We start from the raw sequence: 16162 nt of genomic DNA on the forward strand, positions 1-16162 counted from the left end.
GTTTGTTGTAGTATTTGGATTAGCATTCTTAGCCTACATCTTGACAGCTTCTTTTCTTCATTTCACAAGCATTAATAAAATCTAGCTTTATCTTCTTTGATTTTTGGTTATTTTTTTCTTTTTCTTTTTTTTTTAAACAAAGCAATTAAAAAATACCTGCTCAAACAAATACTACCAGCATTCATTAGTCAGGATGGTTATATGTAAAAGAAATGATGCCAGATAGTAACAAATCCAAGAGAAGTTTATTATGAAAATGGCACCTGCGGGATGAAAAAAAATTAAGTTACATAAAGACAACCATGTATGACATGTATGAGAATCTACAAAAGTATAAAAAGAACCCTGTTGTAAATGAAGTATGTACATTTCTGATTTGCAGCATTATCAATGATCAATGAAAAAAATGTTTCAAATAAGCCAGGCACTCGAGAAGTTAGATTCGGTTAGCTTAACACAAAATAAATGTACCATAGCTGTCACTTTTTAACATTTTAATTTTTTTTATATTGTAGAGTTGGTAACACTGCTAAGATTTATACGAACAGAATCCCTTTCCCCATTATTCAGCTACTTGGCACCAGTCTCCTCATAAAAGATTTCATATATTTGTACAAGAAATAGTTAAAAACACAGACACAGTCTTCACAGGTAATGAAGTTTTTTTTTCATTTTGTAATTTTAAACACTATGGATTTAGACAGCAGCTGTGATTATCTGTTAGTTTAAATCACCAGAAATCATTTTGACACAACACAGAAACATTTATAAAAAAAAAAAACAAAACAACAACAGCTGTCTAGCTGTTTTTTGTAGCTGATAGGTGCACTCCTTTGATTGTTCCATAGCTAGAGTAGAGCTTCCAAAATTGAACTTTGAATTTCCCAATCAGCTTTCTCGCCTTTTTTAGACCCACTTAAATCCTTCCACCGGAACCTTTAAAAGATCATTAATCAAATTTGTGGCGTCCAATTCCTTTTTTTCACTATTACTCCGCCGTGGCTTGGACCTATTTCTCAAATTCAAAGCTACCGCAGGAACGGACTCGATGCAGCGAGCGATCAAAAATTCAAAGGACAGCTGAGTTAATATACCAGCATTGCACACATAAGCAAATATATACGACGATCCTAAGCTCAGTTTCCTTTATAAACAATGCTCGGCGACCTCTGAAAGCATTTCCTATCTCACTGGTAATCGCTCTACGTATTACTCCGCCAGCCTACCTGGGAGAAAACCAAAGAAATGCACCCTCTGCTTACAGTTCGAGCACAAGGGACTCCGGGAATGTTAACAACTGAGGCTATATGGCATCAATTTGCTTAATATATCTGAGCATTACTCTGTAGTGCATTGTGGGGTACACTGGAAGAGTAAGTCATACCCAGAATTCCTCTGTGGGAAAAATGGCTCCATTAACCTTGAGCTAGTTAAGAGTCTTTTATCTCTGAGAGTGAAGAAGAGAGAACGAGAGAGCGAGAGAAAGAGAGAGGGGAAAAGTGTGTGGGGGGGAGAGAGGAAGGGGGCGGGGGAGAGAGAGGTTTGAGAATACACAACAGCAAAGCAACAGCGGAAATTAAAAGGTATACAGACAGTGGAAGCAGCATAAGGTGACATTACAGAGGAAGGCCACCACACAAAAACCACTAACCCCCAAGAATCACTGGTTCACTAGGACTGCAGGAATGGGACTTTACCACTCCGGACTAGAGATAAAGCACAGAGAAGACAAAGGACAAAACAACTACATTAGCTTAGTATATACTGCATATAGTAACACACATTGAAACTGCAATGGGACTGACAGCCAAGGACACTTACACATTGTACACATTACAGTTCTCACATCTGTTATTAGATGCCTTAACAAACAGCTGCCAAAGATGGAGTGGAAGAAGAATTTATATTTGACAGTCATTTGGAGTGTTTGACACTACACTGTGATTTCTGGCAACAAAGACAAAATAGGAGATTTCTTTTCTTTTACTTTATGTGCAGTTTTCAGTTGTAGTTATCTATTTCAAGCTTATTAACCCATTCTTTAGTTTTAAAACATATTGGTTTCAACACTAGAAATAAGGAAAAAATAACAAAAAATACCCAAATCAAAGAACAAAAAGAAATTTACAACCTTCCCTCTATAATATTAAATGAAAAACAAAACAAACATGTTAAATAGTTTTTCTGGGTTTTTTTTTTTTTTACTCCGAAGTGTTATTTGACGTTGTAAAATTAGCCTCAGTTACACTGAGAAAAAAACAAAGCAAAACAATATGCACCTAAGAAACTGCTCCTCGCGTCAATTAAATTGAGTTTTTTGTTTTTAAGCACTTTTTGAAAAAGGCTTCCTGACCCATTTAAATTTGATGTGAGGCTATGCTTGTTAGTTTGGAGGTAAAAAATTTTAAAGTCCTGCAGCAAATGTTAATGAGGGCTTTTGTCTTAACTAACCAAGGAGACTGCAGCACCCAACTATAAACCAGTACGGAACACATTCTTTCCAAAAAACCCAGCCCACAAGCTGCATATTGTATGAAGACATTACAGATTAATAAATGATAGCACCATGGTTTTAGAAATTAAGTTAAAGTTTCAGTAATTAACATTTAGTCCAACTTTTTAACATTCTAGTCACAGGCCAGAAATTAACTTTTTAAGAACCCAAATTATTTTATGTGCAAGTAAGAAAATCTTAACCATAAAAAGAGAATTAAACTCTGCATAAAATTCTAAAATACTATCCCCTATTTTAAAGGAATTAGGAACAAAAACCCCTTTTCATTTGACTTAGTCAAACAGGGCACATTGTTTATGCTTGTCTCTTTTAATCTTGATCATATCAAGATCATTTTGAAGTAAAACCAATGGTTGTCACTTTAAAATCTCTTTACCACAACACTGAGTATTCTATGGCAGAGGCATACACATATTAAAGGCATCTTAATAAAGATGCAAAGGAAAAAACACACATCTTAGAAGAAGACAAAATGGCAGGCAACTGGTACTTCGACTCTCTGAAGGCAAAAATAAAAAAATATCTTTACATTAAAGAATAAGTCAAGTTAAAGAGAAAGGGAATGAAATGGGGAGATCATATTGAGAGAATAAGCTGACCTGCTCAAATTCAAAGTGCTAGAATTAAAGGTCTAAATTAAAACATAGTCTATGCCTCAGAGTATAACACTGAACACAGTATGTGGTCATATTTCAATCCTCTTTCCGTTCCAGAGTCTGTGTAGTGTGAATGCCATTGCTGTACACAGGAAATGGAAGAGTGGAAAAAAGTCCTTCGGCAGTTGTGAACACATTCCCTGCAGGCATTTGGGTCAGACTGGCCCCGCTCACAGCACTTCCAAACGGTCCCGACATGTTGAGTCGGTGAACGTGGTGGTAGAGCATTTCCATCGGTGTTTTAGGATCCAACCCAAAGCTGGGGCTGTTAACATCAACAAAGTTAACAGCATGGGTGTTGGGGAGGAGGTTGCCCTGCATGGCTAAAGTAACTTCAGCTGGAGCATACCGAATAGTGCCAGTGGTGTAGACCCTCTGAGCAGCAGTGCTGGTCGCGGCAAGGGTTCCCGTTACCCTGTGAACCAAAGGAAGCACCACATTGCCTGCTTGTAACCTCTGAAGGGCTTCCAGATCCCCAGTGTACAACAAAGAGTTGGAAGTTGTGGGACCGCCTGGATGTTTGTCCCGTGGAGATGCTGAAAGCGGGGGCGACAAAGGGTCAGAGGACACAGGAGCCAAGGCCGAGTTGGATGAGGTGCTGAACTGAGTTTTACGGCTGGCAGTATTTTCAGTCCCTGGCGGGGTGAGAACGGAGTCTGGAATGGAGACATGTAAACTACTGCTGGCTTGGGGGGAAGGGAAGTGCTCGGAGCTGGGGGGCTTGGTCATACTGTAGGGTGATTCATTCCTTGAGATTTCCCTGTTGGGTGGGTAATTCCAAATACTGCTATCATTATCAAAATTGATAGGTTCTGAGATTTCTGTTTTAATTTTGAGCACTGAGGCACTGTTTGGCGACGAGAGCAGCTGGGGCTGGTCCACCAAAGCTGAGTCAAGTCCATTTGGACTTGAGGTGCTTGACAGCCTTCTCCGGGTCATGCTGCCTCCCTTTTGCTTTTTTCTCCTCTTCTTCCTCTTTTGATGTTTGCTGGAAGACTGGGCATTTACTTCCCCTGCACTGTCTGAGTCCTTGGCACTGTCCGAGGTCAGTGATTCACAGTTCTGCAACCGCAAGTCTGACTCACTCTCAACATAGCGCTCCACCTTGATCTGCATAGAGCCAAGAGTGCCAAAACTGTCCTCAGGGGCCTTTTGATTCTCGAAGTCAGAGTTCTCAAAGCTGTCATCACTGTCCCTGCTGTCCTGGTTGCTGGAGCTGTTCCCATCATCGTTACAGTTCATTTCGTTATCCGACTGATTTCCTGACTTTTTCCTGTCGGATTCAGGGTCTTCACTGTTTTCTGACTGGTTTCCTTTCTCGTCTGACTTTGAGTTCTCATTGTCCTCTGGAGCAAAAGGAAAGTGAGACAAACCATTAGCAAGAGGAACATAATACTATAACCCAAGTCCAGATTTCTACCTACCAATGAGATTTGATTGCTGTAAACATTTTGGCAAAAGGCGTTCTCTTCTGCAGAGCCACAATTTTTTGCAACGTTGTGTTGGGAGAGTTTTGATCACCACGAATCTCTCTGACTCAGGATTGTTAAGGCACTAAAAGCCTATGCCATATGGCCTGCACCTCGATTGAGGGGGACCTTTTCATCTGCTCGCCGGATAAGAATCATTTTGACAACTGCGAGCACAACGGCACTGTGGCTGTGTCATCCAAAGAGGAGTCACTGAACAATCCCATTATGACCGTTACGTTCTGGTGATTGTTCTCGCACATCCATGTTCTCCTACAGTGGGCAGGCATCCAGGTGTAGCGCTATTTACTAATGAAGACTCTAGTCCTCTCATGTCATTTTCCTCTCACCGTTGCCACTTTTGAAGTGGCATAGTGTCTCTGACTTCAGTGGAATTACTGCCGATTTCCTCCCGTGTGAGAGGAGAAGCAGGTCATACATGTATAAATCTGAATGAATAAAACAGCTATAACGATTTTGTTATGTTGCTAGACTGCCTTCTTATATTCTCCTGAAGGGCAACAAATGAAAAAAAACCCCAAAAAACAGAAAAAGAAAAAAATCAGGCAGTGAATTAAACTCTTGATTGATCCAAATCATCTAAGGACCATTGAAATAGCCCAGCTACAGCACTGAGAAGCTGTCACTCTTCTTGTCTGAATACATTTAATTGTGGTTTAGATTTTTACCTAATTCTAATACGGATGAGATAAACACTCTAGCCCACTGGCCTCAGACAGCCAAAGCAGCTTTGAGAATGAATACTCTCCATTATCATACTATATTTGAAAGAGTCATGAAAGGCTTCAGGACACCCTGTCTTTTACAGACCAGCCAGAAATCTTTTGTTGTGAAATAAAAGATGTTTTTTCACTCATCAGAGCCAAGTACTACCCTTTTCAATATACTCATTTTAAGGGGAGAGGGGAAGGGCCAGTTTTCCTCTAAAGATTGGTTACTCCTGGAGCCATGTCAATACCAAACAGTTTCCCAGAAGTGCTGGAGAAGGTGGGCTTGACAAGGAAGCTGCCCAAGGATTCAGGGCAATGTACTTCACAAGTCACTTAGTGGGACTTATGTGTGAGTCACCAGCAGCAGAGACACCCTCTCTTTTGAAAAGTAAAACCCACAGAAGCAACGTAACAGCCACAACCCTCGAAATCTCCTCCAGCTTTTTGTTCCATCTAGGGCTGAATTTTTCCTATTTTTTTTCTTTTCTTTTTTTGAAGATGCTTTCTTTTAAGGCCATGGTTTCTATCTGGTCAAGAGTGCGCTTAGGGTGAGGTAGTCTAAAGCTGCACAAAATTTGCCTGGGATTTTATCAGAGCTCGAATGGAACATGTTGGTTTCATCCAAGATGCTGTTCCGATTTCAGGTCCTCTGTCATTTCTATTTAATTCTTTTGTAAGAAACAACCCCTTGCCGCTGCTGTCTGCCAAGACTCCCAGACATCTCCTTCTGGGATGTACACATCTGTCCACCTTTGAAGAATGCTCTCTTGCTCTGCATCAGCCTTAGGAGTCGTGAAGGCACATGAAGGCACATGAACTTACAGCGCACATGGGAAATGCAAACTGTTCTCCACATGTGTGTTATTCGGCTATTTAGGAACAAGACAGCATAAAGTAAGCTCTGGGAATGGGTGAACAGATTCCCAATGATGGTGGGCAACAAGCCTGTATTTGTGCCTAATGTTGAGTTCAGCCATCAAACCAAGCTGTCAAAGGAGAAAAAATAAAGGCAAAAGATAAAAGGGAACAGCCATATCATATAATATAATATTAAGACCCAATCCTCTTCTTGCTTTTGCTTGATGTATGTCACTGTGGTCCATTTTGTCCAGATCTTTTTTGGTTGTTATCACAGAGATGAGAGAAAAATCATATATATATGTACATTTACACATTGCATACTACAGCAGAGTAACATCCTTAGTTCTTGGGCCACAGGAAACCATGCTCCTTTCAAAGCCAGATGATCTGTACCTGTGCCTTGGTATCCACTTTTAAAACTAATGGGGAATCTGTGAACCATCTGTGTGCTGGACCATCTGTAGGAATGATTTACACATTGAGTTTGACAAGTGCATTTAGCTTTTAAAAAACAGCTGAAGTCCCAGACTTAAAGAGCTTAGAAGCAAGCGCTTGAACCCATACCTTCTCATAAAATATAATTCTTATAACCCAAGACACCCCTCAAATTTTGCAATCTTCACTGCCCCCTAGCGAGACTCTTCAAAAATGTATTTATACAGGAAAAAACGTCATAAAGATTGACAGAAGGGACTTCTCTTCAGAACGTATGCCTACTCTGGAAAAATCAGAACTAGAATTTTATTCAACAGTTACAATCCCAGGTCCTCTGCACAAGGCACAGTACCTGTTCATGAAGCTTAGCTGGGAAATCAAATATCTAATTCAGGCAATGATGCGTGCACAGAGTGAAGAGAAATATTGAGGAAAAGGAGATGCTGCGGAAACGTTGAGGCCATTAACAGATTTTGATAGTGTTTTTCAATTTAATTTTACAGGATTTTTTTGGTTGTCATTTTTGGTTTTTTGTTACAATGGAACAATCCTTGAGAAGTACAAGCAACTGGAAAGCTCTTGTGATATGAACCTTTTGTGGCCGTAAAGGCACACCATGTGTGTTACCTGAGTTGTCCTTTGAGTCCGATTCAGAGTCAGAGGTCTCCGAGGATTCTGAGGTTTTCTCTGGCAGATGAGGAAGTTGTGCAATATCCATTGGAGTGTCCTTGTACTCTGGGTTACTGAGGAGGAGACAGCAAATATAAACACAATTGGATGGTTTGCAGTTTCATGGGTTTTTCCCTCTTTCATATCAAAGTTCAGGAACAAAGAACATAAATAGGAAGAACAGCAGAGCAAACACAGAAACACACGTTTTCGGCTCCTCAGAGCTTCACAGCAGGGATTTTATGAAGGTTTATTTTAATACTGCTGTCAAATACTTATATTGACCAGGTACTAAAACTCGTTTGATTCTAGTGAAGTTTTAGAGCTATCAAAGCATTCTTACTGAAGTGGGACACCACAGCTTGTGCAACATCTAACAGTAAAGCTACACTGTGCAATCATCCAACAACAAAATATCTCCATTTCGATCCCATTACTGTGCCTGGAAGGACAGAGAGGGTGTTTTAACTTTTCCAATATGTTTCTCTCCCACCGGCAATGTCTATTAGAGTTATCTCTGTAACAATGTTCTCTATCAACCTTGCCAGAGCCCTTTCAATACCTGTTTTTCTCAGTGTTCCTGTTTTCCACACTTTAATCAAGCAAACCGTACATGAAGTTAGTAAGAAGGTGCCCAGTTAGGGCTAGAGAAAAGGACCACTGCTCAAAAGAATTTGGCCAAAAATAGATTAAAAAAGGTTATATATTTTTTAAACACTGCACACATGCATCCACATCACCAAGAAACCAAAAGCAACCACTCTAACTATATGACAGATGCACATGTGCACGTTAAGATGCATATGTTAGGGATAAAGAACTGTCAACACACCCATTATAATCATATCTTCATCTGCTCATGTGGTGCTCACCTGTGACTTGTTAGCAATGAACATGACTGCAATGTAAAAAAGCTACACTACCAGAGAAACTGAAAAAAACCCAACCCGATGCTTTTTCTTGGTTTGTACCTTTTAAAATGTGTTCCTTTCCCAAATCTGTGCCAAGGCAGGGGAACAGACACAGCTAGACATAACTGGCATAGGAATGTTGAAAATAAACAAAGTCTGTAATAATTCTTGAATAGTTGAGCATTTCTATGCAGTTCGAATTCCAGCCCGGTGATAGAGCAGAAAATCCACAGTCCTGCGTAGAACAATATGAGGCAGCACCGGGGGTGACTGGCACACTATCGCAATGACAGTGTGCCCATATCCAGCCTATTACAGCGTACTGTGAAAATTCAGAGTTCACACAGTTCACTTTGAAATGCCATTCTTATGATTATCATCTTTATGGTTTTGTCCTGACAAAGTGACTTTATTCTGTTGCATCCCAGCACAGTCCCGAAATTTGCCCCCTCCAAGCAAAAGATGTTTGAGGGCTTTCGCACTGTGAATAACAAGTTGCTAGAACAAGAACAGCATTAATCCTCCCTGTCACTATAATTAGTCTATCCTTTTACAGACAGCTGAATCATACTTTATAATGCATGGAAATGTATACAGACCAGTACTCCTGCTAAGACTAGACCTAATTATGCCTTGATCTGTCATTAAAATATTATTTGGACATTTTGATCTTTCACAGATTCCAGTACTAGGAGAAATCTAAATTAAAAATACAAAATCAGTGGAGAAGTTAATCTTTCTCTAACAGACCAGCGAATGGACTGCAGCAGCAAAATCAGGTTCTGGAGGCAGACTTTGGGAAGACTGTACTGCTTTTCTTTTTTTGTCAGTTATATTCTGTTGGTAGAGAAAGTAATTTTTGTGGGATGTTTGTGGACTAGGTTCACCTATTGCCTGGAAAGCAGCAAAGGGACAGAGCCAACTGCTCATGATTCCTATGGACGCCTTTTCCAGCTAGAATATGAGCACATTTCTGGGCATTTTGAAGCCCTGTTAGGACTGGGGCAGTGAAGCTGTACTTCCAATTCAGAATTGGCAGACTTCAAGAGCTGCCCTCTTGAAATGCTGCGTTCTGCCTCGCTCTTGCAAAAGGAAACAAGATGTAGCAGGATAAGGATATATACAGAAATGCCTGTGCTCAATCATAGCAGGACAGAAACACACAAGCCCAAATGAACCCTCCGCTGCTGTGGAAGGTTTCCCACAGCATCCCTCAGTGCTCTCCTGCCAGGGGTTACTTCCTCCTCCTCCCCAAAAGGAAAATCAAAAGTATTTCAACATGCAAGTTTAGGCAGGCACAGTCTCTTCAGGGCTTGCTGGACTTGGCATAATAAGTCACAATCTAACCCCTAGACATCACTTTGAACTCTCGTGGCATCAAAGGGAATGTAACAAACCATGACAAGCAACTTGAAAGGAGAACAGGCCAGAAAATGACAATTGCATTTCATGACAATCTCAAGGTTTCAAATTTTATTTGTTTGTTTGTTCTGCTCTGGAATGAAACAGAAAATCCCCCGATCTTATTGAACATTTTCACAAAACAGAATGTGTTGAAAGGTATTTTCAGATGAGAAAGGTCAGGTTTATAATTCACTGTCTCTCAGTGACTGTTGGGTCTTCCCTTGAGCTGAGAAACCAGTCCTTTAAAAATATTCCGGCTTTGGTAAAACAGAATTTCTCAGGGGAGAGCCTTTCATTTAAGATTCTACTACTATTTCTGTTTAAAATAGTTCTAATAGTTTAAAATAGTTTTAATTGCTATTTTTATTTTTAAATCCGATTTTGCATCCTTCAGTGTGAATACTGTCTGATGATTACAGGAGCTACATGCTAGTTCAAGGCTTTTCTCCTCCCTCTGGAGTTAACTGGCAAACACCTCTGAGAGAGACATTTTTGCAGCATTCCAGAAGCCTGCTTCCATGCGTTTTCAATAACCAAATAAACGAATGCCCAACGCTTCACACCAGATTTTATAACACAACTACTGAAAGCTGGTGTGGATCATTTTTATCTTTGAGCTCAGGCTCAGTAGATTTAGGGCAGTGGAGGCAAGCAATAAAATGGTGGAGGGCTTATTTGAAGACTAAGGCAGCACAATAATTCAAGAGTATTCCAGTGTCCTGAGACATGACAGATGTTTCAATAAATATAACCAAATGGCACTGTTTTTGAGGTGGACCACATGAAGAGTTTTTCTCCTTAACGTTCTCCAGTAGGCAATTATTTTTTCCCTAAAACACTCACCAACAGAGAGAAGCAACAGAGACAGCAGTTGAAACGAGAGAAGTGACTGGAAGACCTACCTAAGAAGGTAATTGACCCAGATGATATTCTTCTCACTTGCGTTCTTGGCATTGACAGCTATGGTTGCACTAGACTGTATCCAGATATAACCTCCGTTCTTCTGCATCCAGCGGTAATACTTTGTTACACATTGACCCTTATTCAGCACTGGCAAAAAAATACAAAGAAAACAGAAGCACGATACAGTGTGTTTTAGAACTGTGGTAAAATGATCTTCATTGTACAACATGCCACAAGTAGGAGCAGAAGATGTTTGGCTTCCTTTGGGTTTAATGCAGCATGCCAGTGAGATGACAAACAGGATCTGAAGTTCAGTATAGCTAGCTGTATGTTTTACAAGTTTTTAAAGTATGATTTTAATCTGTTTTTGGAAACTCTGGTGGAAGAAGAAAAATAAAAAGAACTACAAATCTCTCTGGTTCACAGAATACTTATTGCTGTGTGGACATTTTCAAGGCACTCAATGTCAAACTGTAAAAAAAGAAAAGGAAAAAAAGAGGCAAATTTATATGTGATTTATTCATAGCTCCTAGGTAGACCTCTTTGAGATTCTGGATATTTGAAAGGTTTGGGAAGATACTCTACCCCTGCTGCTTTGATCATTTCTCCTTATTGCAGGCGATATCAACCACTGAACTTATACATCTGTTTCTTTGATCTTGTCAAACAGAATTTACAGTTCTCAGATGAACCAAATCTCCACTGGTCAGTGGGGGGAAAGTCTTGGGAGAATTTACTTTCTACCAGAGCAAAGTAAATCCACCAACAGACTGAGAAAGAGGCCTAAGGGAGGCACAGAATGGCTTGGTGGGAGCCAAAGAGTGACAGCTTTCTCCAATGTTTGAAGTATGCTAGGAAACAGAAACAAGTAAAAGCAATCAGTAATGTGAAACGGTGTTATTAAATGCTCACAGCAAGAAGGCTTAAAAATACAGATGTTTAAAGTAATACTTCAGCCAAAATATTGCCAGGTTGAAGCGAATTTGGCTTGTATCTGAGGTTTCAGTGTCAGGAGGAAGGGATGAAATGCAGATCTTTCAGTGGAAGGGAGCAGCACGGTTTTAAAGAAAACCTAAACTATGCAAAATCTGGGTACTATTGTTACTGGAGCACTTGCTCTCTCCTCTGCACTTCTCCCTAATCCCATAAAGCTTTGTGCACTAGAGGGCAGTGTGCATTCATACACACCACCTGCTTTTGTCATGTCCTTGTCTCCGTCTGCTAAAATGAAAAACCTCTAACTGCTGTAATAAATTTGGCTAAATTAGCTGCTAAATGGTTATCTCAAGTAATATGTATTTGCATTAATCATCTTGCTCTAAACCAGAACAAGCCAGAGTCCTAAAGACGTAGTAAATTCATATTGTCCATTTAATTACGGCTAATAAGTGCTTCATATACAATAGTTTCATGAAGTACATTTTGATTTTTTTTTGTACAGGGAAAAGAAAAAAGTCACTTTGGAAAAGAATAAGTATTTAAGGCAGTTAAAGTTCCTACCATAAATGTGACAAATGACACTTTGGAGCTTTCAACTTAACCAAATGTCTATACCCCTAATTATACATATAAATGTATCTATATCTAAATCCTTGTACAACAGATATCTACAGAAAAAGATATTTACGAAGGCAACCATACAAACACAGATGCTTTCTTACCTCGGAGGGAACCCCCAGTCCCCACTCCAATTTTTCAAATACTGAATAAAAAAATGAATGTAAAAAAGTGCAATGTAAAGTGAATATAAAGTGCAAGTTAGGTTCAGCTGCAATATGAACAAATATTTGTGATCTGGGTCCTGTTGTTTTTCAGCAACCTCTAGTTAACTAGGTTTGTTTCTAGCAGAGATGCGTAAGTTTCCCTAAATTTTTACTTTTGTATTTCAAGCTCTAAATATTCTGCTGTGATAATTCATTTGCTTCAAAACCTCATTATACAGCAGAATAAAGATAAAATATGAACAACTGACTACCCAGCATTTCTGTCAAACCAATGTTGTGTGCCACTTTAGAAAACAATCTCACATAAATTAGCCCAACTTTATCAGTTATGAAGAATAAGGGAAGAAAAGTACTGCTGCAAGTTTTGATTACGGTAGACTTTTCCATTTCAGTAAAATAGGACATTCAAAATACTCTGCTTATAGCTGTCAGTAAAACTGATATGCCTGGAAGTCTGGAGTGATATTGGCTCCTTTCTGGAAGCCTGAACACCCACTGGTTTGTGCAGAAACTAGTAAAATCTATCTGCACTCATATCTACTAATTATACTGTCGTCTTTTTTATAACAGTTTTTATCTGAGGAGTTCACCATGCTATACAAATACCAAAGGATGAATCCTCACAACTGCCCACATGCACATCTGGAAGTCAAGGTACCAGGTGAGTCACCAGCTAGTGATGAAGAGCACACTGCAACTCTGCATAGTGATACCTATGAGGACCCAGATCCTCCAGGTCCTTCAGTCCATTTCATTCTAGACAAGTCCTTCCTCCTTCAGCACCTTTTATACTGGTTGTTGCACCACTGGAAAAGCCTATGTCATGAGCTGAATACAGCATTCATTTCAGAACTATGGAAAAAAGGGTGAAAATAAAATCTTTTAAGTTATTTCTGAAGGTAAAGGCACTTGCTGTTTCAAGAAAGAGAATTCAGTGCATCAGAGTTGCATACAAACCATCTACAGTCAGTTCAGGCTCCCAAATTACTATGCATCCAAAGAATATTTGAAATACTGTCTCGAAAATGAGCTTTCCATGAAGTTCATCTACCTGCAAATTCCCACTCTCTATTTGGCCAGCTCAGATATATTACCACATACACAGGATTTTCCTTCCTGCATCTGTCTAAAGCACGTTTCATATGAGAGATTTGTGGACCATGCTCTGAAGGAAGTCCCACGATTCAATATAAAAATTCTCTCTGTAAAGAGATTCTCCAGCAGCCCAGCTGTGCTGTGCTGCTAAATCTGGTTCGTACATCCTTTGAGAGCGAACTAGGTAACCCCAAGCTAGTTCTGAAAGCTCATACTATAGCTTGGGAAGAAATTTCTCGATGTGATGAAAGAGAAAGAATGAAAAAAAAACATTCAAATATTTTCTAATTTATGGTGGTTTTTAGCTGTTAACATTGCCAAGCTGAAACTTAGAAATTAGATGAGAATTTTGAGAAAACAAGCAACTAGAAGGACGCATCAGGAAGGGAAATCTATCCGGTTTATTGATAACCTAGTTATTGAGTAAAACCCAGCTTCATTTCGCAGGTACGGGGAGTCCATCAATGAAGTTACTGATTTTGAGAAGAAATGAAAGTAAAGAATCAGTCCACCCTAATCTCTGCTTGTGAAGTTATGTTTTGTTACTAGCAACAGACCATGCATTTCAGCTTAGCATAAACTTCTGAAAAAGTAATGCCATGTGGACCACGTACTGAACTTATTCAGACTGTACTTAAGGCAAATCCCTTACTGCGGATCAGGGTTCAGCTCTGTATTTTTGTACACTGAGAAATGCAGAGAGTTTTAAATTTCTATTTGTATTATGCATGGAGTATGCAGTCTGGCAGACAATGCGGTACGGGGGAAGGTGAAGCTTGTGACGGCATCGGTGGGATGGCTCGCGTGACTGAAGTTACACAGGGTTATACAGGACTGGGTGTATCAGTCCATTTGTAAGAATAGCAGGGGAGGTGAGTTCACTTACAGGCTTAGTTTATCCTGCTAGCCAATCCACAAGTCTCCAAAATGTTAATGGGAGTTACACATTTAAAAGAAAAAAGAAAAAAAAAAAAGGCCTTGTTACTAAGCCATATTGTGTGGAAATACAGAGAGATCTTTCTAACACTGGGTTTCAGCTTAATAGCTCTCAGGAACAATCCCTACAGTGAGTCTAACTGGAAACAGGAGAATGAAAAAAATCTGAAATACTAGAAATAGGATGACAAATATATATATACACATATATATATATACACACAGTTCAATCAAAGGGAATAACTGAGGGTTAATGTTTCAAAACTGGTGAACTTTACGTTAGCCGCACAGATATATTCCCTAAAATGGTGGATGCTAAACTTGACTAAAATTTGCTGAAATGTTACCTAGTTACTCAATTTGAATTCAGTGGTTAGCATGCAAGAAATGCACAGCATATTATGTTAAAAACTAAAAAAAAAAAAAAAAAAAGAAAAATCTCACTTATTTCTCAAAGTATGAATATATTGCTATGTACACAGTTCCCAACAGAGGGATTTCAGTTTTCCGTGGTAGCTTTGCGCACAGCAATATTCTTGTAGCAGTGGAGTGAAAGAGGGGGGAGAAGAAGAAACAGTCAGTGTTCTTTGCAGGAACCTATTTCTGTTAGAAAATCAAAATAAATCAGTACAAGTTTGTCTTCAGAAATATGGTTACAAAAAGAAAAAGAACATAGTTTCTTCCTGTAAGGCTGTTCTGAGAAATCAAAGCCAAAGCTTCTAAATAGTGAGTTGTGTTTTAAAAGAAGGAAGTAGCTTAATTCAGTTTGAAGAGAAGATGAAGAAATTGTGTATCAAAAGCAGTCTTTTAGCAAAGTCTCTTACAAAAGGACATTTTACTCATGTGCATATGCATTTAAAAGCTACACTATATTGCGTATTCAGGTAAGTATTGAGTAAATAGGAAATGATGAGATCATCTCACATATTCACACAGTTACACAAAGAGGCTCTTTATAATGGTGAAAATATCGAGGTTACATCTGCTGTGCTATTCACCCTTCTCCTTGAAATACCTTTATCAATGACTGGATGGTATTGATACTGAATTCCCCTTGTGATAAACTTATAAGAATATTTTTAATTTACTGCATGAGGATGAAAATGCCATCCTTAATACCATAGTCGGGTACTTAGCTGCAGCCACAAGTACTCTTTCTACATTCACAAAACTGGCAGACGAAACATGAAAAGGAATACTGACTCTTTAATCTCCACTTCTCCACCTAAGGCCCTAGGCAAGCTGACAGGGTAACTTCGTTCTGGAAACAGAGGGTTTTTTTATTTTTTTTAATTCTGGATTACTTTTTCTTCTGCTTTTGAAAACTGCGGGCTATAGGGGAATGAACCTGGCATAGACTTAAAACAAGAACAAGTTTCTTTATCTGAAAAGTTACAGTCCTTGATGCTTACAGGAAGGTCATTTTCAAAACCCACAGGAAAAATAGCATCACAGCCAGAAAGAGTGCATTAAGTGCCTTATTTGGTTGTAACAGAGACAGTTTTTCATTTATAACAGCTCCGAGGATCAAGTAAGCCTTTGATGTTGTCGGGACTTTTCTATAGATTTTGCAATTAGTGAGTTAGATGTTTTAAATAGTAGGTATCCACAATTGGATTTTAACAATGAAAAGAAAGTACTGAGCAATATTTAGCAATGTTAAATGATGTTTGTCACCTAAACAGAACTATGAACTAGATGATAGGAGACCCGCAGACATTGTGTGAGCAAGTGTGTGCCATCTATATAATTCTCCACAAACACTTCAATTTTGGATTTACTACATGGGGTGGGGTGAGGAGGAGGGGATGTAAGCCAGGACAGTGTGCAAACGCGTTCTCTACCCACCAGGC

At 39.2% G+C, this 16162-nt stretch overlaps 1 protein-coding gene across 7 annotated transcripts in view; it reads right to left on the bottom strand.

The window, feature by feature from the left end:
* Nucleotides 1–261: 261 nt before the first annotated feature.
* Nucleotides 262–16162, bottom strand: part of NPAS3 (neuronal PAS domain protein 3) — a 625871-nt gene continuing 609970 nt past the window's right edge. For all 7 annotated transcript variants that reach the window (XM_063333307.1, XM_063333310.1, XM_063333309.1 and 4 more), the window contains 3 exons: nt 10554–10701; nt 7295–7410; nt 262–4517 (listed from right to left, as the gene is read on the bottom strand). In XM_063333307.1, coding sequence (XP_063189377.1) covers nt 3208–4517; nt 7295–7410; nt 10554–10701 — 1574 coding nt within the window. In that variant the 3' untranslated portion in view covers nt 262–3207. The remainder of the gene's footprint in view (nt 4518–7294; nt 7411–10553; nt 10702–16162) is intronic.

Source organism: Chroicocephalus ridibundus, chromosome 4, assembly GCF_963924245.1.
Source record: "Chroicocephalus ridibundus chromosome 4, bChrRid1.1, whole genome shotgun sequence".
In the NCBI taxonomy this organism is placed as follows: domain Eukaryota; kingdom Metazoa; phylum Chordata; class Aves; order Charadriiformes; family Laridae; genus Chroicocephalus; species Chroicocephalus ridibundus.